This window comes from Chiloscyllium punctatum, chromosome 39 (assembly GCF_047496795.1).
Source record: "Chiloscyllium punctatum isolate Juve2018m chromosome 39, sChiPun1.3, whole genome shotgun sequence".
NCBI lineage: Eukaryota > Metazoa > Chordata > Chondrichthyes > Orectolobiformes > Hemiscylliidae > Chiloscyllium > Chiloscyllium punctatum.
Window position 1 is genome coordinate 17,529,151 of NC_092777.1, and position 27,757 is coordinate 17,556,907.

At 38.7% G+C, this 27,757-nt stretch overlaps 2 protein-coding genes across 6 annotated transcripts in view; one reads left to right on the forward strand and one right to left on the reverse strand.

Annotated features, from left to right (window-relative positions):
- LOC140463844 (uncharacterized) overlaps positions 1-20,428 on the forward strand; it is a 71,181-nt gene extending 50,753 nt beyond the window's left edge. For 2 of the 3 annotated variants that reach the window (XM_072558244.1, XM_072558245.1), the window contains 4 exons: positions 573-642; positions 4,909-4,990; positions 10,485-10,546; positions 12,829-14,541. In XM_072558244.1, coding sequence (XP_072414345.1) covers positions 573-642; positions 4,909-4,990; positions 10,485-10,546; positions 12,829-12,986 — 372 coding nt within the window. In that variant the 3' untranslated portion in view covers positions 12,987-14,541. The other variant, XM_072558243.1, reaches the window with a different exon arrangement.
- LOC140463845 (splicing factor U2AF 65 kDa subunit-like) overlaps positions 17,156-27,757 on the reverse strand; it is a 55,460-nt gene continuing 44,858 nt past the window's right edge. For all 3 annotated transcript variants that reach the window (XM_072558247.1, XM_072558246.1, XM_072558248.1), the window contains exons 9-11: positions 26,659-26,745; positions 23,022-23,270; positions 17,156-20,978 (exon numbers count right to left, since the gene is read on the reverse strand). In XM_072558247.1, the coding sequence (XP_072414348.1) occupies positions 20,847-20,978; positions 23,022-23,270; positions 26,659-26,745 (468 nt within the window). In that variant the 3' untranslated portion in view covers positions 17,156-20,846. The remainder of the gene's footprint in view (positions 20,979-23,021; positions 23,271-26,658; positions 26,746-27,757) is intronic.

The following is a 27,757-nucleotide window of genomic DNA, read 5'->3' on the forward strand; positions in this document are numbered from 1 at the left end:
TGACTCAGTTACCAAAATCACTTTGTGCTATATAAAGTGACCTCTCACGTGGAGGCTGTTTATCAGAGCTATTGCAGATAACTATCCAGCATACTTGTAATAAGTCTGATGGTGTGCAAGCCAAGAAGTGAATGAACCTTGCAGTCACTGGCAGTGTTCAGTCTGTGGTTTGGCTCTAGATCGTTTTGCAGTACTCTGCAGTTGCTTCCCTGATGACTTGAAGCATAGATATACATTGTGTCTCAGATAACTCCAAGTAAATTCACTGGCCTCATATGGTGTAACTCAGCTTCCTGGATCCTATTTATTCTTTTTCCTCCTACTCTTCTTCCTCCAAGTAACACAAATATAGAGAGATTTCAATTAGATTACTCATTCAAAATTGGTTTGTGCCAGAACTCCCCTAGTGAGGCCAAAACACTGTAGCAGCAATAGCTCCATCATACTATTTCTTGCAATACTAATTTCTAGTTTCATTGAGATGACAGCATTGGAAATGCTACTTACATATTGCTGAAAGTATTTTGTGTTAGAGACTTGGTGAACACTTAGTCTTTGTTGCTCTGTTGTAGGTTCCTCTTAACCCATCGAATAGTGAGAATCAGAATTCTCAAGTTATTCAGAAAACAGGACTGGCTAATGGTAAGTTACTCTGTAGGAATTGCTCAAACCCACATGAACCTTTGACTTAGGATATACAATTACGCTTGTCTTGTTATTTAGCCTCCAAAAGATATATGGGCACCTACATCATCTTCAGTGTGAAAATTCACCTGGAGAGATTGCTTCTCCAGGTCACTAGTCCTCCATTTGGTGACACGCAGAACTGTTGTTCTGAGCAAATCTTCGATTATCTGTATTCTATTTTGTTGCACTTGAAACAAAAAAAAACTTGGGGTTTCTTAATGCATTGATTTTCTTCATCACTGTCTTGGCCTTTGAGTAAATCAGTTATGGTGGCATTTGAATGTTACATTAACTCTTTTAGACTTTACTTCTGTAAATTCAGTGCCATATAATGCATTCCTCCTGTATTAGGATGAAGCTGATTCAGATGTCAGGTAACCTTTGTTCAATTTCAGGAAGTTCCAGGTTCAATATGTTGATTGTGAGTGCGCCATGTATCAGAGGAAAATATTGGCATTTGCGTAGTTTGTCTTTCAATAAAACCATGACTACCGATGATGTTTTAAATAAAAAGCCTCCCCCAAAGGCTTGTTATTATTGTATGTGACAGTTAAGGGGTTGTCCTGGCTTCAGAAGTTGAGCTAAAGTGTCATCTTGTGTTTGGATTCTGTCAGAAGCTATTTCTTCCATCAAGAAGCCAGGAGAATGAACATGTAGCCAAAATCCCTCTCCGAAGGTGCCCTGGCTGACTGGAATTCCATCTTTGTTTGGTTCAGAGAGGAGGGGATGTTGAATGTTGGAGGTTCTCTGGCACACAAACCATATCTGCCAGCACAAGTCTGCTCATTTCCAAAACCATGCCCGGTAACTGCAACCTTTCCACCATTATTGGTAGGAGTGACCACTGCATAGTTCTTGTGGGGACAAGTTTGATTTTAAAACTGACCATCCATTTTGTTATATGGCATTGCCAACATGTGCCCATCAAAATGGACGGTCAGTTTTAAAACCAAACTTGTCCCCACAAGAACTATGCAGTGGTCACTCCAACCAATAATGGTGGAAAGGTTGCAGTTACCGGGCACGGTTTTGGAAATGAGCAGACTTGTGCTGGCAGATATGGTTTGTGTGCCAGAGAACCTCCAACATTCAACATCCCCTCTCTGAACCAAACAAAGATGGAATTCCAGTCAGCCAGGGCACCTTCTGAGAGGGATTTTGGTTATACGCCCTGGCTTCTTGATGGAAGAAATAGCTTCCGACAGAAGATGACACTTTAGCTCAACTTCTGAAGCCAAGACAACCCTTTAACTGTCACGTACAATAATAACAAGCCTTTGGGGGAGGCTTTTTATTTAAAACATCATAGGTGTTTCAGTTAGTTTTAGTTGGTCGAGCTGAGTGGGTGCTCCATCTTGGCTTCCTCCTGAGTTCCTCAGCATCACAAAGGCAAGTCTCTAGCCAATTCCATTCACTCCATGTGGTATCAAGAAGTGGCTGAAGGCAATGGGACCACAACATTCTGGCTGTAGTGCTGAAGACTTGTGCTTTGGAATCTGCCATGCTCCTAGACAAACTGCTCCAGCTCAACTGGAAAAAGCCATCTAACTGACAATGTGGAAAATAGCCCAAGAAAGGGAGACAATTTTAATCTGGCCAGTTATCACCTCAGCGGTCTACTTTCAATTCCCTGCAAAACAATGGATGATGCTGTCGACAGTACCATGAAGCAGCACTTACTCAGCAATAAACTGTTCACTGGTGTTCAGTTTGGGGTTCTGTCCAGATAACTGGGCTCTGGACCTCATTAAAGCCTCAGTCTAGAAATGAACAAAAGTGTAAAATCCCAGAAGTGAGGTGAGAATGATTGCCGTTGACCTCAGTCAGCATTTAACCAGATGAGGCTTGAGGAAGCCCCAGGAAAAGTTATTGGTAAATCAGAGGGAAGTCTCCATTGGCTAGAAGCATAACACACATAAAGGAAAATGATTGTGAATATTGAAGACAAATCATTTCTGCTTCAGCAGTCTTTCAGGATAGTGACAGGAATCAGTTGCTTCATTAATAACTTTCCGTCTGTCATAAAAGTGGGGATGTTTATTGATAATTGCAGTGTTCAGATGTATTTGCAATTCCTCAGTTATTGAAGCCAGGCTGCTGCAAGACCTGCACAACATTCAATGCTTAGATTGATAAGTGGCAAGTAACACTTCTGCTTCACAAGTGACCTTCTCTGAACAAAAGGCATCTAGCCATCTCCCCTTACTATTTGATGACAGTACCATAATCAAATCCCTCACCATCGACATCCTGAGGTGAGCATTGACCAGAAGCTTAACTGAATTGGCTATATAAGTTGTTTCAAGAGCAGGTCAGAGGTACAACAGGAATATAATCATCAGTCAGAGTCTTAGGCACTGAGTTAATGAGTCGTTTATTAGATATAAACAGAATAAAACAATATGCTGTACACAAAGAAATTTGGTTAGTTTTGCTTTGGATAAGGGCACATAATATTACACTATTGAAGACACAAAATAGACTTCAAGCTGAATGGAAAATGCAGAAACAAGTTCATTGACAGAAAATCTTTCTGTCCCCTAAGATCAAGCACCCTCAACTAGATTTTACCCTGACAGAAAACTGACTGACAGTATCTGTCCTGAGATCAACCACTCATACTTGCAGGAAACTGGAATTTTAATCCGACTTGCGATGGGGTATACCTCCAAGTGTCCACAGGATATATGGTGTACTTGAGAAAATGGTTTTCAGAACTTTCTTCGCCATTTTGTCTCTAAATCTGTGTTTACCATACTGCACCCCTTAATTAAAAGTTTTTTTATAATTAATTTGTAATCTGAAGCTATTTAAGTGTGTACCTTGCCTTAAACATTAAAACAATGGAGTGTTTTGGAACGTTTACCTTATCTCAAAAGAAACAGGCGTCCATTCAAGAGCCTGTAGCTGTAAGACTCAAGGACAGTCTCCGATAAGACTCTGGATGTATCTTGTTGCTGTCATTCTCACAACCTTTTCACAACCCTTTTAAAATGCAGATAGTTAGTATAAGGATATTGGTAGAAATAATACGAAACCTCATTGTTATTAACCACTGATTCTGAATTACTTACTTTACAACTATAACATTTTTAGCTCCCACTTTTGTTGCAATCGACTCTGGTTATGTCTACTTTCATTCTCGCTTTGTGTTGTGTAAGTTAATGTATTAGAATGTGACATCACAAAATGGCTTCATTTAAAGATAACGTGTTTAGTACAAAATGCCACCTTGGCCTTGTCAGATGAGCAGTATACATGTATTGTAAAAAGATTGATAAGTGCCCATGATAAGCAAAATAAATCTATCAAACTAAAAATGTGAAACCCAAGTCTACTTACATCTGAAAATGCCATCATCTGCATGCTCTCCAGGTTACACACCTTCCTGACTTGGAGTTTTATCACTGTTGCTGGGGCCAGATCCTGAACTCCCTCCTGTGATGTAACTTTGCCTCATGGACAGGTTCACGTAGGTGGCTCATGGTCAGTCAGGGATGGGTAGTACTGTGGTGACTTCTGCATTGCTATCATACAGCCTGTTTCTGCTTTATCAAAATGTTGTTACTATCAGGAAGATATCAACTTTGGATAAAAGGAGGCAGCCAAAGGTAGAACCTCCTAAATAGATAGAATTGGAATCAGCAAGCCTATTTCTCGAGTTTCCATCACAGGATCTCTCTCTTCAAGTGTTCCACCCCACCCTCCCACTATTGGCCATCCTGCAGTTTTATTTTGTGAAGCAGCACCTTTCTCAGACTGACAGCGAAGGGAAGAGATATTCCCTCACCTACTGAGGTGAACCTTGTTAGTCAAATGGCAATTTGTTGTCCATCTCCGATACCTTTAGAAATAATAAATGAAAGTGTTTAAAAAGTGTCCCTATAATTATTTCAGCAATGTCCCTGGGCTTAATCTTTAATTACTGTAAACTCAAGACAATCTTGACATGTGTCAACCATACATCTCTGCTTAAGTGTACATATCAGTCACACAATCATCACATCAAGTTATGACCTTAAAGGCGTTTTTCATCAACAGTCAGGCTGCCTCAGTGAAATTCCTTGTCCCAAACATGTAATGAAGCATAATTGTCCTTTACATGGCATTAATAAATAAAACCCCTCTATATTTGTTCTGTATTAGTTCACACATTTTTCTTCTACTTGCATTGCTTTGTTGTTTTCTGATTCTTTGCTAACAATAAACAAATACTTACAGCTTCCCTTGAGAGTACGCAAAAGAGCTGCTTGATGGATTTTGAGTCCCAAATGGAAGATCTGCAACAATCACTAGCTGAAAGGTAAGAACTGCTTTTAAAAATAAGACAGTTACTTTGAAATGCAATGTGTTATTTTGGATCTTTTGTCCTCCTCGTAGACTTGGCAGCAAATTAAGAAAGGTCTTGCGTGGAATCTTTACTTATCTCGGTGAACCTCATTTAGGAAGTTGGATGAGGAGATCTTTCTCCTGTATATCTTTTGAAAGCAAGAAGTATTATCTGAAAGTGATCGAATGATCATAAGATGAATTAGGCTCCATCATAAGAAATGTTATAAATTGGCTATGACATTTTCTTGGCTTCCCCCCCCAAATATTTCTTAGGGTTTAGCATTGTCAAAGAGTCACAGAGTCCGAGAGATGTACAACACGGAAACAGACCCTTCGATCCAACTCGTCCATGCTGACCTGGTGTCCCAACCTAATCTAGTCCCACTTGCCAGCACTCGGCCCATATCCCTCTAAACAGTGGTTAGCACTGCTGCCTCACAGCGCCAGAGACCTGGGTTCAATTCCCGACTCAGGCGACTGACTGTGGAGTTTGCATATTCTCCCCGTGTCTGCGTGGGTTTCCTCCGGGTGCTCCGGTTTCCTCCCACAGTCCAAAGATATGCATGTCAGGTAAATTGGCCATGCTAAATTGCCCATAGTGTTAGGTAATGGGTGGGTTGCGGGTCGGTGTGGACTTGTTGGGCCGAAGGGCCTGTTTCCACACTGTAAGTAATCTAATCTAATCTAATCTAATCTAAACTCTTCCTATTCACATACCCATCCAGATGCCTTTTAAATGTTGCAGTTGTACCAACCTCCACCACTTCCTCTGGCAGCTCATTCCATATACACACTGTCCTTTGTGTGAAAATGTTGACCCATAGGTCTCTTTTATATCTCTTCCCTCTCACCCTAAACCTATGCCCTCTAGTACTGGACACTCCCATCCCAGGGAAAAGACTTTGTCCATTTATCCTATCCATGCCGTTCATGATTTTATAAACCTCTATAAGGTCACCCCTCAGCTTCCGACGTTCCAGCGAAAACAGCCCCAGCCTATTCAACCTCTCCCTATAGCTCAAATCCTCCAACCCTGGCAACATCCTTGTAAATCTTTTCTGAACAATTTCAAGTTTCACAACATCCTCCCGATAGGAAGGAAACCAGAATTGCACACAATAATCCAAAAGGCCAAACCAATGTCTTGTACAGTCGCAGCATGACCTCCCAACTCCTGTACTCTCCTATATACCTGCAAGTCTACTTTCAAGGTGCTTGAACCTGCACTCCAAGGTCTCTTTGTTCAGCAACACTTTACTAATACCATTAAGTGTATAAGTCCTGGTAAGATTTGCTTTCCCAAAACATGACACCTCGCATTTATCTAAATTAAACTCCATCTGTCAATCCTCAGTCCACTGGATCATCTGATCAAGATCCTGTTGTAATCTGAGGCAACCTTCTTCACTGTCCACTACACCTCCAATTTTGGTGTCACCTGCAAACTTACTAACCATACCTCTTATGCTCATATCCAAATCATTTATACAAATGATGAAAAATAGTGGACCCAGCACTGATCCTTGTGGCACACCACTGGTCACAGGCCTCCAGTCTGAAAAACAACCCTCCACCACTACCCTCTGTCTTCTATCTTTGAGCCAGTTTTGTATCCAAATGGATAGTTCTCCCTGTATTCCATGAGATCTGACCTTGCCAACCAGTCTCCCATGGGGAACCTTGTCGAACGCCTTACTAAAGTCCGTATAGATTACGTCCACCACTCTGCCCTCATCAACCTCTTTGTTACTTCTTCAAAAAACTCAATAAAATTTGTGAGGCATATTTCCCAAGCACAAAGCCAAGTTGACCATCCCTAATCAGTCCTTGCCTTTCCAAGTACATGTAAACCCTGTACCCCTGAGGATTCCCTCCAAACTTGCCCACCACTGATGTCAGGCTCACTGGTCTATTAGTTCCCTGGCTTGTCCTTACTACCTTTTTTAAATAGTGGCACCATATTAACCAACCTCGTCTTCCGGCACCTTACCTTTGACTATCGATGATATAAATATCTCAGAGGGTAGGAATAGGAGTATAAAGCAGATGAATGTGTGGCTGAGGAGCTGGTGTATGGGCAAAGGATTCATATTTTTGGATCATTGGGATCTCTTCTAGGTAGAGGTGACCTGTACAAGAAGGATGGATTGCATCTGAATTGGAAGGGGACTAATATACTGACAGGGAGATTTGCTTGAGCTGCTCAGGAGGATTTAAACTAGTAAGGTGAAGGGTTGCGACCCAGGGAGATAGTGAGGAAAGCCATCAGTGGATCATGCATCCTCTTAGATTAAGAATGCACAATCACTATCCACACTTAGTTACATAATCATGTAAGGATTATAACACTGAACTTTAGAGCATTGAGTGAACTATTGTATGCATTTTCCTGTCTTTACAGAAAGTGAGATTCACTTTTGCAATATTCAAGAAACTAAGTTGATTACCAAACATACATGGAGGCCTGTTGAAGTTGTACAGCACATTGGTGAGGCCTGTTCTGGTATATTGTGTGCACTTCTGGTCGCCTGTTTTAGGAAGGATATTATTAAATTGGAGAAGGTTCAGAAGAGATTTACTGGTATGTTGCCAGGAATGGAGGGTTCGGGTTATAAGGAGAGGCTGGAACATTGAAGGTTTATAAATTCTTGGCGGGCATAGATAAGGTGAATGGCAGGTGTCTTTTCCCTAGGTTGGAGGATTTCAAGACTCAGGTCTTAAGGTGAGAGGAGAAAAATTTAAAAAGGACATGAGGGGCAACTTTTTATATAGTGAGTGGTTTGTGTGTGGAATGAACTTCCAGAGAAAGTGGTGGAATTGGGTATCGTTACAATGTTTGAAAGACATTTGGATAAGTACATGAATAGGAAATGTTTGGAGGGATATGGGCCAAACCACAGGCAGGTGGAACTAGCTTAGTTTGGGATTATAGTCAGCATGGACTGGTTGGACCAAAGGATCTGTTTCCGTGTTGTATGACTCTGTGCTGTTGATGAATCTCATTCTGATTTGTTAATTTATGTGCCTCATTTTATGACAAATAAGAGGTTAACTTTACAGATTCTCTTGGCATAAGGTGACTTTGATAGCACGCTTATCGAAACAGAACTTTGCTTTACTTCTTGCTGTTAATATTGAGAGTATTACTTTATTATTACGTTATTCTGATACAAATGTGGTGACAACTTAGATTATTATCTTGAATATTACAGTATGTTTGAATTAAAATTAATTCAGTACAAGAGGGGGCTGTTCAGCCCGAAAAGCCTCTTTGAAGTTTATGCAATTTGTCTTAGTCCCTTATTTATTTTTCATATTCATCAAAATTTCCATTTGAATATATATATGGATGGCATGGTGGCTCAGTGGTTAACACTGCTGCCTCACAGCACTAGGAACCCAGGTTTGATTCCAGCCTCGGGCAACTATGTGGAGTTTGCATGTTCTCCCTGTGTCTGTGTGGGTTTACTCCGATTGCTCCGGTTTCTTCCCACAATCCAAAGATGTGCAGGTTAGGTGACTTGACCATGCTAAATTGCCCATAGTGTTCAGGGATGTGTAGGTTAGGTGTATTAGTAGGGGTAAATGTAGAGTAATAGGGTAGGGGAATGGATCTGTATGGGTGTGGACTTGTTGGGCCTTATGGCCTGTTTCCACATTGTAGGGATTCTATTCTATTCTATTCTATGAATATTACTGTTGCATCTGCTTCCATCACTCTTTCACGCAGTGTATTCTAGATCATTAACTTACTACTTAATAAAAAAATTCTCCAAATTGTTGCTCTTGCCAGTCATCATAAATCTTTGTCCTGTGGTTTCTGACCATCTTACCAGAGGAAACAACTTCTCCTTATTTACTCTAAATTGATTGATCATTTTAATTATCTGTTAATTTTCCCTGGAAGTAGAACAATCCTAGTTTCTCTGGTCTATTCACATAATTGAAGTCCTTCATCTTTGGTACCAATCTAGTAATTCTCCTCTGCCGTCTCTAAGATACCTTCACTAAGGTTTCGGAGATGTTAGAATTGTTTACAGTGCTACACTTCAGGCCAAACAGATATAAAGAAGTAAGGCTTGAGCCAAGCCTTAGTCAAGAGTAGACAGAAATACTACCAGAGTTAAAAGGCTTACATCTTGCAGCCACAGCGAACTGGAAAGGATCCCGCTATTCACGCGAGGATCACTGTAGCTATTAGAGTAGCACAATTACTGAGAGCTAATTGGGAATAATAGTGTCTCCCAGTAACAGATCTGACCCATTAATGAGTCAGAAAGCTTGACCGGTCACTAAGATACTCCCTGGATCCTGCAGACATGTCTGCTTTCAGATGTTGGATTTGCCAAATCTGCCATGGAAGATTGACTTAGTTCCAACCTTCCATTGACGGATGCTTCATCTTATACTATATAGGACACAGAGGTAATGTGCTCCAAATTCACTTAGTTCGCACATATTAAATATATGCCTTTCTTCTAAAGGTAGAATCATCCCAAGCCTTAGTTTGAATGCAGCGCTAGTAATGTGCAGGACTTTGAGCATCAAACAGTACTTTGCGTATGGAGAGAAGTGAGTCTAGTCTGGAAATGAACCAGTATTAAAACTCATTGGATCCAGGCTCACTGTTCAAACAACCTGTTTTTGCTTTTTTGATATCTTTATACATCTGTAAATGAGCATTCAAGATTAAAGATAGTCATGTAGGACAAATGTTAATCAAAAGTAATAGGTAAGAATCTACAAGTCATCAACTAGCTTTAATTGTACAAATCTGTGATTTGAGACTGAAGGAACACTGACAACTGTAATAAAGGAGTAATAAAGGAGCAACTGGAAAAGCTCAGTAAATGGTTACCAATGTTGAACACCTGAGTGTTACTTAATCAATTGACTTATAGAAATTTTTGGTTACTATAAATAGAATGAATAATACTCATCACTTTCTGTGGTGGATGTTCTAGCAACTGCTTTTTTCTTTTTCAAACTCACCTTGCTTTCATCCTCCACCTACTCCCATGTTCATTTTTCAATAAAGGCAAACAGTAAGGTAACTATGGTGACGTGTGACCCTGTCACTTTTTCATATTTGAAGTAGTCATTCCAGGAAAGGATAGCCAGACTGTTTCATTTAATGGATGAGAGCACTGATCAGAAATGAAATGCATATTTCACAAATCTAATACAGAGCAAAAGATGCCCAATCAGTATTCAATGGCAACAGGTGACAAGCTCCAAGCTGTCAGAAGAGTCAGCAGGCAAGATGGAGTAAAGGTTCAATGTACTTGGCTGCGAAACTACCCATATTTTTAGTATCTGCTCAAATGCTTCATTATGAAATGCTTTCTAAACTACCTAGAAACAATAATACTGCAAACTTACTATTGCAAACCAATTTCCTAAAATGTATGAGAAATGGCACTGTGATAGTTCTGTGTTTATTGTGTTATGTTCTCTTGATTCAGGTTTAGTCAGGTGAAGAATCTGATGGAATCCTTACCTAAAAAATTGCCATTCAAACCTTCACGTGAGTAACTATTTAGGTTTTACATATGAACATACGAAAGAATCTACCTTTTGTCCCTAAAAATATTAAAAAGACCATATCTTCACTGCCTTCTGGGGGGAGAGTTCCAAAGACTCATGACTCTTTATAACAAAATTCTCACTATCCTTTTGTTAAATGAGCCATCCCTTTTTTAAAAACAGTGATCTTTAGTTACAGATTACTCCACAAATTTATAAATTCTTTCCACCTCCATTCTTCATGACCCAAGATATTATGTTTCAACTGAGGTGCCTCTAACTGAACTAAACTTCAGCATATACAAACCAAGTCTATCCAACCTCTCCTTGTAAGAGAACCTTTTCACTCCAGATATTAATCAAATAAATCTTCTTTGAACTGCTTCCAATATATTTATATCCATCCTTTAATAAGGTGATCAATATTGTACAGTATTCCAGATGTGGCCTCTTAATGCCCTGTATAACTGAAGCAAAACTTTCCCACTTGTGTACTGAACCCTTTTCCAAAAGTGATTGCGTTCTATTTGCTTTTCTAATTACTTTTTAGTGATTCATGCACTGGGACACCCTGTTCCCTCTGAAATCTTTCACTATTTAGATAAAAATGTTTTTTCTTCCTGACAGTGGACAATTTCACATTTTCTCACACTGTACTTAATTTGCCAATATTTCTGACCTTTCTATATCACTTGGTAAACTTTGTGTTCTCTTCACCACTTTCCTACATATATTTGTGCCATCTGCCAATGTAGCACCCAGACCTGCCATCCATGTATAAAATTGTAAAAGGTTGGGGCACCAGCACTGATTCTTGTGGCACATTACTCACTACATCTTGTCAACAAGAAAATATCCCATTTTCACCTACTCTGTCTCTCATTGGCTAGCCAGTTTTCTATTTATGCTGATATATTACCTCTACAACATAAGCTTTTAATGTCCTTCGAAGCAGCACTTATTGAATACCTTCTGGCAATCTAAGTGTGGAATATCTACTGTTCCCCTTTATCCACAGCACGTTACTTAAAGAACTCCAAAAAAATGGTTTAAACATGAATTCAATTTTTTAAAATCTGCGTTTAATGAGGACCACAAAACTATTGTTGATGATTGTATGAAAAACCCATTTGGTTCACTAATGTCCTATGGGGAAGGAAACTGCCATTCTTACTTAGTTTGATCTACATGTGACTCCAGACCCACAGCAATGTGGTTGACTTTTAACTGCCCTTTGGGCAATTAGGAATGGGCACTAAATGCTGCCTAGCCAGTAATGCCCTCATCACATCATGAATAATTTCCCTTTCTCAAAACCATGTTGTCTCTAGTTGATTATTTTGGAACTATTTCAAATGCTATGCTACAAAACTTAAATAATGACCTCTAACATCTTCCTTAGGACAGATGTTAACCTAACTGGCCTGTAGCTACCTGCTTTCTGTGCCCCCCTCCATTGATTAAAGGAGTTGGTTTCACGGTTTTCCAAAAAATCCAACTTTCTCCAAATCTAAGGAATTTTGGAAAATAAGAACCAATGAACTAACTTTCTCACTCGTCACTGCTTTAAAGACTCTAGGATGAAATCCATCAGGAACCCAGCTCCAATGATCTGTTCAGTAGCATTTTTCAGTGTTTGGGATTTTCTTGAAACTTTTCTTTCCTCCCTTCCATTTATAGTTATTTCTATGATGCAACTGATATCTTCTACAATGAAGAGTGGTCCAAGTTACTTGTTCAATTCATCTGCCTTCTAATTAATCTCCATCATTTAGTTAATTACTTTCTATAGGGCCAACACTCGGTTAACCTAATTTCTTTTCAAAATATCTACAGAAACTGATTTTTAATATTTTGAGTTTGCTTTTCCTCGTACTCTTAATTTTGTCCTCATAGTTCTTGGCTGTTTGGACAGAATATGAAAATCATCTGACCCTCCCACCATTCATTATGTTTTTGTTTTCGTTAACTTTATACTAATATTTTTAGTTGACCATGGATAGCAGGTCTTCCTCTTGAATTTTTTTTTCCTTTTTGTTGGAAAATATCTGCATATTGTATTGTGAAATGTCCACTGAGATGTCTGCCATAGTATCTCTAATGGCTTAAACTAAATTAAGTGGCATCCCTTAATTTGCTTTCATGCCCTCAGAACCAGCCTTTTTTTAAATTTAAAATTCTAGTCTTGGACATTCTCCTCCCTCAAAATCTTTGTGATTGTTCGCACCTAGAAGTGGGTTCACAATGATGTTATTAATTAATCTTGTCCTTGCACAATTACAGGCTTCAAAATATGTTGGAGAGCTCTTCTCAACTACCTTTGCCCATCCAATATAGTTTTGAGGAAAGGTCACTGGACCCAAAACTTTGGCTCTGCTTTCTCTCCACAGATGCTGCCAGACCGGCTGTATTTTACCAGCAATTTCTGTTTGTGTTTTTGATTCCCAACATTGGAATAATCATTGGTTTTTATTGCCACATCTCTTTCAGCCCACCTTCAAAAGGTTCTGCTCCATTCTAATCTATTTTTCTTGTTCACCAAGATTTTCCAGTCAATTTATACCTTTAAACTCCATAAGATTATTGCCAAATGTTTCTGACCAGTTCCCATTATTTTTTCCTATATTCTATCGTACCATATAGTTAGTTACTAACCCTTTAAGCCATTCATACAAGTGACTTCCTCCCTTTATACAGACTGGGGACAGATTTTGCACTGGCTAGACACTCATTTTGAGAGTATAGATGGGAATTGTGTATGCTGACCCTGCAAAATCCCATTGTGGCAGTCTCTGAAAAGAACTATTTAGGAAGTTGAATTTTTCTCTGCGCAGTTCCTCTACTCCTGGAACCCTCGGTCTCTATAAAAAAATCTGAGACTTCAGGTGGTTCTAATTAAATTTTTAAAAATTACTTTAGGAAAAGTTAGACCTAGTCCAACTCCCAAGTAAAAGATCAATCACTATTGTCCTACTCCCTCAGTAGAGAGTGGGAGACATTACTGGTGGTGGTTTAACCTGACAGTCATCATGCCTCAAGGGGGAGGAGAGCTTGGAGAAAGTGGGATCTTTATGATCTCAGCCAATGGCAACTACTGGACCATCCCCCTCCTACGGAGAATTCTTTTCCAACCCTGAACAGAGGTGCTCCAACGGCAGGCATCACAGCCTTCTGAATTCTCTCCACCTGAGAAGGAAAGACCAATACAGTTTCCAGAGGGGAGGTTACCATAATGTATCTGGTGGTCTCCCAGTGTGGTCTGGGAACTATGGGTTAAATGTCTTAATTAGTTAAAGTCAAAAATCACACATCAGGTTAACCTGTTAGGCTATAACCCAGTGTCATGTGATTTTTGACTTTGTCCACCCCAGACTAACACTGGCACCTCCACGTAATAATTAGTTAGTTCATGCTGTCATTGACTATCTGCCTCCCATTAGCTAAGCCACTGTTATTCCTACTCCTCAAAGTATCCCAAGATAGCAGCCTTCAGCTGCCATTAAACCAGACCTCTCGCCTCCCAGCCTGTAAATTTCAGAGGAGGTGCCCCCTGAAAAACTTTTATTTATTTTGTGCCTGATCACATTCTTCTTCATGTTCAATGAATTAATGTGTATAAAACAACTGCAATATCTCACAAACAGCAAAGTTAGTTTATACACCTTTCATGACATCAGGGTGGCCTAAAGCAGCCCATTAAATACTTTGTTACCTAGATGCACCATGATGTCCCAATACAGAGGGGAACAATAGCCAAACATTAGTGACATTGATCACGGGCTAAATATTGATCAGGGCACCTGTTGCCTTGCATGACCTTTGTCTTAGGATCTTTCCATACATCCAAAAGCATATATTGTGCATCTTCTGAAGCCTGTGTTTAATGGACACTGAATAGTGGATCATATCCTGATAAATGGTCTTTCCATACAACCCAACATGTTTTTAAATAGTTTGGAGTTTACTCAGTAGTTAATTATATTGTTTGTGGATGAACCTACAGATACAGCTTCAACCAAACTGACCTCAGTACCTGGCTATGGGTCCCGCCCACAAACAAGCTGCAGGAGGTAAGGCAGCAATATTTGAGCAAAAAAAACCTAAGATTAATGCTAATTAGATTCTTCCCCAGCCAAGCTTTGCAATTGTTCCTGGGTCAAATTCTTTTTTCTAAACTCCTGTTTGGATATCTCGCTCATTCTCTCCAGACTGCTTCAGTTGAAGCATCATTCAGTGTCCCTCATGTGAGTCTCTAACTGTGAATAACTTCTTCACTAACTTTCCAGTAGGAACTTTGCAGTGGAATGTTGTTGTTAAAGGGACAGAGGTTAGCTAAAGCCCTTCAACCGACTTAAAATCAACAAATGTATGTTCTACAACTTGGATTTATTTTGCATTTCTCAGATTAAAAACATTTAAGCTGCATCACAGGAGTATTACAAGGTTGCACTTGACACTGAGCCACAAAGTATGTTCAAAGAGGGGCTACCAATGTTTCTTAAAAATAAAGGAAGTACGACCACCAATGGTGGCATGATTTAGAAATGCTCAAGAGGACATAATTAGTGGAATGTAGAAATCCGGCAGAGATTTTAAAAAAGGATGAGAATTTTAAAGTCTTATCATGCACAAGGCAACATAGGCCACTGAGCACGTCAATTACAGTAGTTGAGTCTAGCAATAGCATAGGCATGGATAAGAATTTCAGCAACAGGTAAACTATGGCAAGGACCAAATGGGATGATGCTACAGAGGTGGAAAGATATCATACACAGTTGGAATCTTGAGTCTAAATATGACACTAAAATTTACACAAAGCTGCAGATTTTCTTTAATAATGTTGAACGATCTTAAATCTGCCACATATAATGTTGGAAAACAGGCTGAAACTGCTGTGTGATTTAAGTCCAGAGAAATTATATCCATCTCAGCTTGTAGTTTCGTTGACATGAATGAACTTGGAGACTTCCAAGTCTGAAAGCATAAACTTTCTCAGCTCTAATAATCTGCAAATTGGAAAGATTCACAAATTAATGTCCATACTGTTGGTGTTACATTTAAAGCCACTTGATTTGTTTTCAACTCAAAATAATCTAGTATTGAGCAACGTTTTTAAATTTAATTCAGAAAGCATCAGGGTTGAGTTCTAATGCAAGTTTAGTTTCTTTCTTAGGAAGAATTCAGGGAATCAGTCACCTTTGCAGAGGATTTAATTTGTGAATCTTTCCACATGGACAAAGATAGCAACTATTAGAATATTAACACCCTCTAAATTTCCCTTCACTATTCCCAAACGTGTTTCAGGATGCTGGATTTTGATTCTTTTTCCTGAAAAAAAAAGAACTATTAGTTACAATTGCACCAAATAACTGGAGATGCAAATAGCATACCATACACAGATTGATTGAATCCTTTGAACCCAAATCCTCACTAATTTTACACAGTAGAACTGTAAAATTTGCAGGTTTCTACCTTTTTTAAAAAAAAATCTCTGGTAGAATGCAAAATAGGATTTCTGTTTTATATAGGGCATTCCAGAACCTGAGGCTGTCCCAAAAGCATTGGAGAATCAATTAAGCACTTTTGAAATGTAGTCAGTGTTGTAATAGAAATAACACTATGGCTAATTTACACATAGCATAATCTTGTCCATTATTGTTTGTGGGACTAATAGCTCCTCTGTTGCAGTAGTCATTTGGAACTCTGGCCATTTTTTTTTGGAGGGAATACAGACAAAAGCTGGTGATGGCAGCCAGAGCCCAGAAGTGACTTAAGGGTCTTAACTGATCACAAGTCAGGAAGGTCCCCAGTTGCTGAGATGATGCCACTATCTCACAAGGGGCAACTCACTCAAATATTTGCCCTTCTTGCTATTTCCAGGCAGGGGATAATCAGACCAAAGAATCTATGGAATTTAACAGATAGGACAGAATGGGGTATGTTTATTAATGCCTCATTGTAAAAATAGCACACTTGACAGTGCAGCCTTTTGTATTATACTAATGTCAACCTAAATATCTCTCATCAACTTTTGGATTACCTTCCAACTCACATGATAGAACTCTCCTATGAACCAAGGTAACAGAATGATTTGTAATAAAATGGCAAGTGGCGATATTTTTGACCACAGTTCAGACAAAGACTATACTAAAACTGGAGTGAAACAGCAGGTTACCAACAAACAGCTTTCTGTAGTATCATGGAATGGAGACCTTGATAATGGAGGAGCAAAGATGAGTAATCTGTATGGAAAGTTTGGACTAAACTGCAGTCTGTTTTACCATAAGCAAGCAACAATGGAGTGATTGAACTTTGTGTAGCGTTGAAAGTTGGGTACAAAAGGAGTAATTTTGTAGAAACATCAAACAATGGCAAATTCTAGGAAATTGATTGTCAATTTAAACCAGCACAGAATATTTGGTTTTACTTCAAAGAATACTACGGAAGTTGATTGCTGTTCTGTAACACATCAAACTTCAGTTGAAAGATCCATAATGCAAAACAAGAATGAAGTTTTCACACCAGTGGGGAGGAGGAATTTACATTGTAAATTCATTGCTAGGTCAACACAAAGAATGATTCTAGCTTGCTAAATAACCACAGGTGCATGTAAGTTATCCAAACAAAGGTTTTAATTATGTACAAATTCAGCATTTTTGGTGAGCACTAATGTTTCTTAACACAAGATTGTTATGGTACATACATGCATCAGAGTGATGTGAAGCATTTTCCTGATGTTTATACAGTGATGAAGGGATTAACCAGAAACAATACAGGTCCAACACCAGCATTGCCATTAATTCTGTCACATGTGCAACTCAAGAGAGAAAAGAAAGCACACAGAATACACAAATGTACACATTTAATTTAAGACTACGGCAATCTGGATGAAAATTGGGTCAGTGAAATGCTTTGGTGAACTGTGGGAACTCAAAGTACTATTCTCAAGTACAGCAATCAAACACAGATTGAAAATCACCTTGAGTGGTGATGTTACCATTAGTTTATCTTCTCATTCAACATAAATCATTATTGAATATGCTGCAAGTATTTGTTGACTTAATTTCACTTACCTTCATTTGTCACAGATTATGCTGTAGTTTGTACATTTAGAATCACAATCTACATTTACACAGTAAAACAAAAATGTGCATGAGAAACAAATTAGTTAATTTTGAAGGCATGACCCAAATTATCCAAAACAGCTTCAACTTGGCAATATTTGAGTGTGTGTCATATTTCTAAACTGGATTTCACCAAAGCATCTCATTCACTCATGTTTCACTCGCTGTTAAGCAGTGGTCATTTCAAGAAATGAATGGATACTTGCTCTCCATTTCTGCTGAACCCAGTTCCACCCTCCAAACAAAAATCTGACCCTTTTTCCTTTCATAGCTGCAGAACAATCTTTCTCCTTTTTCACTTGAAAAGAACAGATGGCTTCAAGAAAGTCTGCAGTTGGAATTGTAGTGAGAGATGCCACCTAACAACATTTTGCTTGGTTATCTTCATCACAGGCCATGATTTTCAGCATCCTGCTGCTTGTCAGAAAACTGGAGAAAGGTTCTGCTTAAATGTAATTCATGGTTTTAAAAAAATACAAATATCTAATTAAAAGTGGGAACTTGCTGGGCAAAACATGGCAACAGGTTTAAATTAATTCTAAAGCATCAAAATTAACTTTTGCTCATTTTCCTATTGTTTGCAAGAATGGGTTGGGGGGGGGTGTGAAGACAGAAAAGGAATGTAATCATTCACAGCTTCAATTGAGCGAGTTTCCAGTTTCTGAAACTTTGTTAACATTACCCTTTGCACTTAAAATTCATTAAAGCTAGTTTGTGCATATAGCGTTCTTCTGTTGGTTAATTTCCACATCGTGAATCAATGAACAGCCAATCCCTAACCTTCACCTTGTGAACTCCTCCTACTGCAGATTCTAGTCAAACCTTCAGTCAGGTTCAAGACAATGACACCTACTCTCAGATTTCAATTGTCAAACCTGCTTTCTCATTATGCCAAAGTTCCTTTGTCTCATCATTTATTAATTTCATTCACCAGAAACAAAAATGTATTTTGGTTTAAAAAGTTAGACTTTGAATAATGAAGGATTGGTGATGTGGAACAATATTGAAGGGTAAAGTTCCTAAGATATTAAAGAAAGACTTTCAAAAACATGTGACTTCTCAAAGCACTTTATAGCTAAAATACCTTTTTGAAGTGTGGTCATTTGTTGGAATGCAGCAGTGAATTTGTGTCAAGCAAAATCTCACAAACAGCAAAATGATATTGACCATATGACATTATTTGTGCTGCTGATTGTGTCCTGACCAATACTGCTCAATCAGTAGCTGTATGTGAATAAGGCCATTAAAAAATGACCAATAACAGTATTTTGTGTCAAGAGATGTAGAATATAAAAGTTGAATAATGGTAAATCTATATAAACTCATTTAAAATTCACAGCTGGGAATAGATACAGTTCTGAATTTACATTATAGAAAGGGTGTTGAGGCATTATTGTCCCTGGTAGGAGAAAATAGAAATAGTAAAGACTCACAAATACAAGAGTTTATGGTATGATTTTACACGTTTAAAATTTTGAAGGAATGAGAACAAAAATTGCCTGTGCAAATGAAGGAATGAGAGGACAGTTTCTTTGAAACAGACAAGTAAAACTTATCCCCAGAATGAGCATTTAAAAGCAGAAACCACAGGATAGATTTCCATATTTATCACCTTAGTGCTGAACATCACTTGAGTGTAGTGTAAAAAGCAAAAGTAGCAAGATGTCATGCCACTTAGCAGAACTTACCAATTCTTTACTTGCATTTTCTCCCAGTTAGTAATTGCATAAGATTGCCCACTTGTCAATTTCAAGAATTGATTAATACAGTCTGAAGGAAAATGAGCCACAAGGGATAGGAATTAATTGTGAGAAGGGGAAACACCAACTCAGACTAGCTGGATTGAAAGAGGTTTCAGTGCTGTAATTTTCATTGTAATATTCCAAATACTTCCAAGAGCAGTACAGATAACTGGATGCAAAAGACAATCCAATTTGTGAGAATAAATATTCTTTGGTTCTACTGGTTTAATTTTGTATTACTTAGTATTTGTATTGCTGTTACCAGGGCTGATGTAAATAACAGATCAGCTGCCAGTGGCAGATTGGTCATGTATCCATAAATGCTTTAAGTGAAATAAGATGACAAATTCAGAATTCCCACCAGTTGAGAACCACTCTATTAACACAACCTGTGCAAATATCCACCTCCACATGGCACTGAACAAACATTTATCCCATTGCTGCTGTTGAATTGGGTTATAGTTGTTTTTGCTAAATTATATTGTATCTGCAAAGATAGATTAGCATTTTTTACACAGTTGCTTTTCACATTAATCCTTCACTGCCTACATTTTACTGGATACTTTCCTTGTTTGCAATTGTATTAATTATAGTTGTAACTTCATCTATTCTCACATTTATAAACCATAGATAAGAGAAATCTCCCTCCCATTGTGTAGCAAAGCTGTGAATCAATTCTTTGTATAAAAGTAGTTTACAGATATACAGACAATGCAAAAAAGAAACAGTTTGTGTACAATTGTATTTCTGGAACTGCAAATTTGCTTTTGAAACAGAATTGAAGTTGCCTCCACATCTTTATAGTACAAACGAGCTTTAGAGCTAGTCCTGTAATAATTAATAAATACTGTCTGTGTATACAGTCGCTCCAGAATTGAAGAAGCCAGATCATTTGCCGCCCAGCACTTTGAAAAGTAGCACGACCATCAGATGGAATATTTCAACGAAACCGCTTGCTTAATTACAATCAGGACAATGACAACAAAGAGAGCTGAAACACAAAGCCCAAGGAGGAAGCAATTGTTACTGGTCCAGATACCTCCGCTATGATGTACAACCAGTAAAACCAATTTTTGATTTTAAAGTTTATTGGCTGAAACCAGGTATAGTGCTCATACCAGTTTCACTAGACTGGCAGAAACAGTCCGTACACAACTTTGCTCTGTAAGCTGAAAAAAATGTTGCCCAACACTATAAAAAAGATACAATTCAATTTACAAGGCTCTTGCTATCACAACTCCTGAAACATGGATCTTTACCCAAAATCATTCAGATCACTTACAACATCAAGACAGCCGTGCTAAAAATAAACTGAATTTGACTACTACAAACTGACCCAAGTCTGTGCTGTTTTATACAAATCTAGTCATTGCTATAAACAAAGCTTTTTAGTCATAAATGCAGACAGCAAGTTGGCTGCATCTGGTATGTGTTGTTAGAAGTCACGTCTGTGATACAATTCTGGGTCATAGTACTTGGTAACTACGACTCTGTTGGCAAACTTTCGGCCTGTCAGTGCTTGCATTGCTTTTTGGCAGTCTAGAGGAGAGATGAATTCTACAAATATCTGTTCACAAAAAGAAAAAAGTTTACAATTAAATAAAATAAGCTGGTTACTTGAGGTTCAAAAACAAAAAAGCAAATCAGCATTGTAATAAAGTCTCTGTCTTGAATTATAGGTTAAGGCTATAGCACTAAATGCTTACTTTTTGTCTGTTCTTTCTGGACCACTGAAAAATTAAGTCTTTAGTTAGGTCTTTTCTTTAAAACTTTAAAGATTTCCTTTAGTTTTACTCTTGTCAATTCTGTTGACCAAAGTAGGTAATCTGGGGTGGCTAGAACACACATTTTTCCCTTCTAAGGCATATGCCTGCCTGGAAGAAACGTCTAAGCACTATGTCTAAGTTCTCTAGGTGCTCCTTACTGGTCTTTGCAGTTATTAGCATGTCATAAGGATTGGTGCTGAGTCAACTTCTCTTGTCATTTATATAAATAATTTGGATGTGAGTATAGGAAGAATAGTTAGCAAGTTTGCAGATGACACCAAAATTGGTGGCGTAGTGCACAGTGATGGTGGTTATCTCAGACTACAATGGAACCTTGATCAGATGGGCTGAGGAGTGACATACCGAGTTTAATTTAGATAAATGTGAGGCACTGCATTTTGGAAAGGCAAATCAGGGGAAAACTTAGACACTTTGCTGAACAAAGAGACTTTTGTGCAGGCTCAGTTCCTTGAAAGTGGAGTCACAGATAGGGTAGTGAAAGTGGTGTTTGCTTTTATTGGTCAGTTCATAGACTATAGGAGTTGGAATGTCATGTTGCGTTGTACAGGACATTGGTTAAGCCACTTTTGGAATATTGCATTCAATTATGGTACCCTTGCTATAGCAAAGATGTGAAAGTTGAAAGGGGTTGAAAAGATTTACAAGGATTTTTGTGTGGTTGTAGGGTTTGAGCTATAGGGGGAGGCTGAGTACTTTCCCGACAGCATCAGAAGCTGAGGGGGTGACCTGATAGAGTTTTATAAAATTATGAGGGGCAGGGATAGGGTGAAGAGCCAAGGTCTTTTTCCCAGGGTAGGGAAATCCAAAACTAGATGGTATAGATTTAGGATGAGAGGGGAAAGATTTTACAGAGATCCAAGGGTAACTTTTTCCACACAGGGTGGTACACGTATGGAAAGAATTGCCTGTGGAAGTGGTGAAAGATGATTACAAATACAACATTTAAAAGGCATCTGGATGGGTACATTAATATGAAGAGTTTAGAAAGACATGGAAAAAATTGCTGACAAATGGGATTGGATTAATTTAAGATACTGGTCGGCATGGATGAGTTAGATCTACAAGATCTGTTTCCATGTTGTATGACTTTATGACTATAACTGCAGTTCCCAGTGGCTGCCTGTAGTTGCTACCAAGCATCAATGTGGAGGATCAGCCATGGTCATATTTAATGGCAGAGCAGGCTTGAAGGACTGAATGGCCCAGCTCTGCTCCTATTTTCAGTATTTCTATCTCCATCAATCGTTTAATAATCTTCACACATTGCCTCCCTGGTAATCTGGCCAGCAGACATAAACTGTATGTAATACGACATCTTTGAATTCTTCTTTTCACTGCTAATTGTATCATCATGGAAGGAGTCAGGGTGGTGTGGGAATGGTAGAAGGTCAGGTACAGGCACCCTACTCTCAGTTAGAACTAGATTTTATGCTTTTTAACATATATAGACAAAAAGTCCAGCCTTGATAATAAAAAGTACATACTTCCCAGATGAAACAATTTGTTGTCTGACGTGGGAGCCAAGGGCAACAAAGCACTTGATCAGAAACAGAATCTCCCTGGCAAGAATTTACCAACCAATCCAATTGGTCAGATCGGTGTATGTTAATTATATAGGATTTTGAGGCTTCAGATTCCTCTTTCTGTTTCTGTTAGACTGAGCAAAGTAGAAGATATCTTTGGTTCAATTCAGATATCCAAGGTAACTCCAAAATACTCTAATTCTAGTAATTTAGTTCAATTAATTCAGAATTAAGTCTAATTTCAACAGCAGCTTATTGGCTTGAGATTTCTGATTTATTCTGACTCTATAGAGCCTTTACCTTGCCACAGCCAGGCACTTCTAGCCCATCCAGTGGTCGTGGGATTTCAATAGATTTCACAGTCCCATATTTGCTACACTCTTCTCTGATGTCCTCCAGGATTTCTTCATATTCCTCATCATCAATGAGTTCATCTGGTGACACCATGTTTAACAGGCACAGCACATCAGTTGGAAGCCCCGTGTTCTGAGCTTGCATTGATGGAAGGCCTGGTACCTGCACAGTAACTGGTGTTTGAATAATGGCACTCTGCAACAGATAATAACGGATTTGCAGCAAATTAATGTTTTTCTCTTGAAACAAGAAGCTACAAATTCACCACATTATAGCTTTATGATGGGGGGTGTGGGGGGAGGAATAAGGTTCCTTCATTCCTGCAAGTCTTCATCATTGTTGCTGAATATGCCAGATAACCATGATGGATGTAGAAAATAAAATGAAATAAAATACAATAAGATGACACTAGAAATAAAACAATAGCATCCTGATGCATATGTCAACTTTTGCTAATAGTAATGATCATGCAGTCTAATCTGGAATCAATTGTGTGAAAAAAAATCCAATCTATACTGTGATGAATGTCCAGTTAATCAGTTTATAGTTCTGTTGAGATAATACAATTGATCAGAACTTCAATAGCCTTCATGGAAGTGTTGTGGATTCCTTAACGTCTCTGAATGCAAATGAGGCTGTGGTTTAATGTTATACCAAGATGATAGTATGTCAAGCATAAACCACGTGCTTAAACCTGAGAGTATTTTACACCTATTATCAATGGACACATGAAAGGTTTACCACCAAATGGAAGGAAATGCACTGAGTTTGGTTAATACAATAAAGATCACAGGATCCAATTTAGACCAAGAGACTGAATCTTGCAGCACGGGAGAGGTCATTCAGTTTACCATTTCTGTGCCAGCTGTGGACCCACTCACTATAAATTAGTCCTTTTAAATTACAGGTCCAATTGGCTTTTCAGAGTTTGGATAGAATCCATTACTCTTTCAGATTCTAGGTCGTAATAACTGTGTGCAAAAGAGCTAAGTTACCCTACAATTCCTTTGCCAATAACTTCAATTCTATGATGTATGGTTACAACACTTACCAGAGGAGTTATTTTCACAGTGCTTGCCCTATCAAAACACTATAATTTTAAATAGCTTTATTAGGTTACCTTTTAACCTTCTCTGTTCAAAGAAAAAACAATCCCTGCTTCTCAAATCTTTCTATAAATTGCAGTCCCGCACCCCTGGTATTACTCTAGTAAAACTTCACAAAGTATTACAATCGTGGGTGTTAGCCAAAACAAATTAAATTTCAGTAAACTATGAAAAAGCAACATTTTTCCCAGAGCATTATTAGCATGAGAAGTTGATGTTTTGTGCTATAAAATGACTACTGAAATAGTCTTAGTTGACTTGCAGGCCTGGATAAACAGCTGAAATACAAAGTGCCATATGGCTAGTTTATTATTAAATAATTGGCTATATTGATCTTTTTAAAAAAAAATTTCAAAATGAATGACTCTATCATGGAGAAATCAACACATTTCAGTAGCTCGTGCATTACTAATGCTTAGTCATATGGAGTGGCAGAGATCTTAGGTTCATGTTAAGAGGGCAGAAAACAAAAATGTTTAAAAGGAGCAGCGCAGTATGATTAGTATTCAGCTACTCTAGCAAACAGCTGGCACAAATATTTCTTCTATACATCCATAGCACTTACTTACTTAATGATATCCAGGCAGTTACCATAGTCCAGCAAGAAGCCATCAATCAAGCTAGTAGCTGTACTGTTGAGGCTACCCTATTATGAAACTGTTTGCCAAGTGAAGGTGATACAGAGCCACGAAACATGTTAAGATTCACTGATGACAAATTTTCAGCAAGCACAACTGAAACCTTCAGACTGAAAGTTCTTAGTCTTCAGGGAAGGACAGACTTGGCCACAACAGTGAAACCCTTTTCCAAATTGAAAAGTTTGCTAACTACCATAATTTACAGATACTTGGTTAAGAAGATACATAGGCTGACAGTGGTGTAGGCAATCTGGATTCAACAGAGAATCAGTGTCTCAAAGGGAGAAAATCTGATTACTCTTAAACATTTCACTTTTGATTTTATAATTACTCAAGGAAGTATAAGATATGAAGTTAGCAATTAAACTAAACAGAAACATTAAACATTCTGGATTAGTGGTGCTGGAAGAGCACAGCAGTTCAGGCAGCATCCAAGGAGCAGCGAAATTGACGTTTCGGGCAAAAGCTCTTCATCAGGAATAAAGGCATTAAGCCTGAAGCGTGGAGAGATAGGCTAGAAGAGGGTGGGGGTGGGGAGAAAGTAGCATAGAGTACAATGGGTGAGTGGGGGAAGGGTTGAAGGTGATAGGTCAGGGAGGAGAGGCCAATGCAACCCACAAATCCAAACCTAGTCATAAGGTCATTAAATTTTCTTTGAGAAAACATGACTTCCACTCAACATTTTATATTTGTGGCAACATGCCACATACATACAGTTTTTAGATACTGCTCAGTCACATTAAACTAACACAATCAATTTTAGTTCAAGCTTCATTTAATAATTGCTCAATTGTTGATTGCACTAACTGGGATAGCTACACCAAAATATAGGCTAGCACCCAAATAATATTTGATCTGCATACATACTATTGGTTGTTATAGATCATAGAATCCCTACACTGTGGAAAGAGGCCCTTCGTCTACACCAACCCTCTGAACAGCAACCCACCCAGACCCATTCCCCTACTATCCTATATTTACCCCTGACTAATGCACCTAACCTATACATCCCTGAACATTATGGGCAATTTAGCATGGTCAGTTCACCTAATCTGCACACCTTTGGACTGTGGGGGGAAACGGGAGTACCTGGAGGAAACCCATACAGACATGGGGAGAACGTGCAAACTCCACACAGTCAGTCACCCGAACTGAAATTGAACCCGGATCCCTGGCACTGTGAGGCAGAGTGCTAACCACCCCAACCACTGAGCCACTGTGTCAGTGTTCAATCATTTAAACTTGATGTGAAGGTGGATAACAGTGAGAATACCAAACAATTCTGATCACAGTGCATGATAAACTAAAGCTGAGCATGGGCATGTAGTGCCTGGATATAGGGACTCAGGGCTAGAAAAGGAGATTGATAGTAAGTGTAGTTCCATGATTGTGATTGGGAATGAGGCATCCATACCATAGGTTTTCAAAGCAGAAATAAATTATAACACAGTCAGGATGTCAGAAACAGGTTAACCTGGGATTGGTTTGGAATGACATCATGCTCGGCACAGATATAGCCGGCCTAACAGACTGTTCCTGTGTTATATTCTATGTTCTTTGGTTATCTATAGCAGCACAGTGGCTCAGTGGTTAGCACTGCTGTCTCACAGTACCATGTTATACCGTATCTCAAAGCTCATCCAAGATTAGAATCAGCCAACCCCATATTACAGCAAACAGAATGCTTTACAGTGATGAAGTTGAATAAACGGTCAAAAGAGATGAGTAGACAAGCAGACTTGGCAATTTTACAAATAAGAGTTGTTGTCCAACGGATAAGTTTCCTTACACTTTACAAAGGCCAGACCAACAAAGAGAGTAAAATTATAAATTAGTTACCGGATTGGCATTCTTTGCACCAACACTGGCTCTCTGCACTATAAGCTTCTTATCACCAAGCTGCATTCCATTCAACCCTGCGATGGCCTAAAAAGAACAGGCATTATTCACAGCAGGCAGAGGAGAAGGATATTTGATCAAGTGCATCAATTTTCGCATGTTTCAATATACACTTGCTTCCAAAGATGCTTAAACAATGGGGAAGATTTCCTTTACAAACTCTATGTAGCACTCTGCAACCATGTTCTAAACAGTTTAAGATTTCATTATACATTGGCTAAAGTAAATCATCCCCAATGTCAGTTTAAAAATATGAATTCTGAAATCACAAACTGAGTTGTTAGAAGCAGTTTAACAGTACTGAATGTTAGGCCTCAAACTACAGTTTTCACAAATAAATAGGTTTTTCTGTAGTTTAGATTTTACTGCCTCCCCATTTTGAATCCATTCCTTATTGACACTCTTCATAATGAACCTACCAAGAAGCAGGTAACTGAAATAGTGGGCTTCTCCACAACTTTGCAAGGATCAGCTGGTCGAAAGTAGACATACCTGAAGCCCTGGTGGAGACCCAGCAGAAAACTGATGAAATTCATCATGCTTATGTTTGGCAGGCTTGAGTGTTGGTCTCCACAGAAGTTTAAGCCTGCAACCAGAGATGCAATGTGATCCCAGGCTGTAAGAACCAAAAGGCTGGCCGACACCAAGCTCTCCTAGAAGCCAATGACTAAGGTATCCCCTCAGGACAGTGGCCCACTTTCCCCTTTACCACGTGGCCCTCAGGAGACCCTGACTGCTTTATGGACATGGACCTGCACACTGAATGCATCAGCACAGAGAATAAAGTATACTAGACTGAGAATGACAGGTAAGATGCAATGCTTAGTTATTGAGTATCAATGCCTAAAGAGCAGAAAGCTGATAATTGAAATCATCAACACTTCGCATACAGATGTTAATTTATATCAGTGATACATTTATCATACAAACTGCATGCAACGTATTAGATTGCTGATGCAGTTAGGGTTGGGTCTTGTTGAAACCAGCTGCCCATTCTTTTTCCTAAATTCTTCTGTTGTTAGCTTTTGTACCCTTGGAA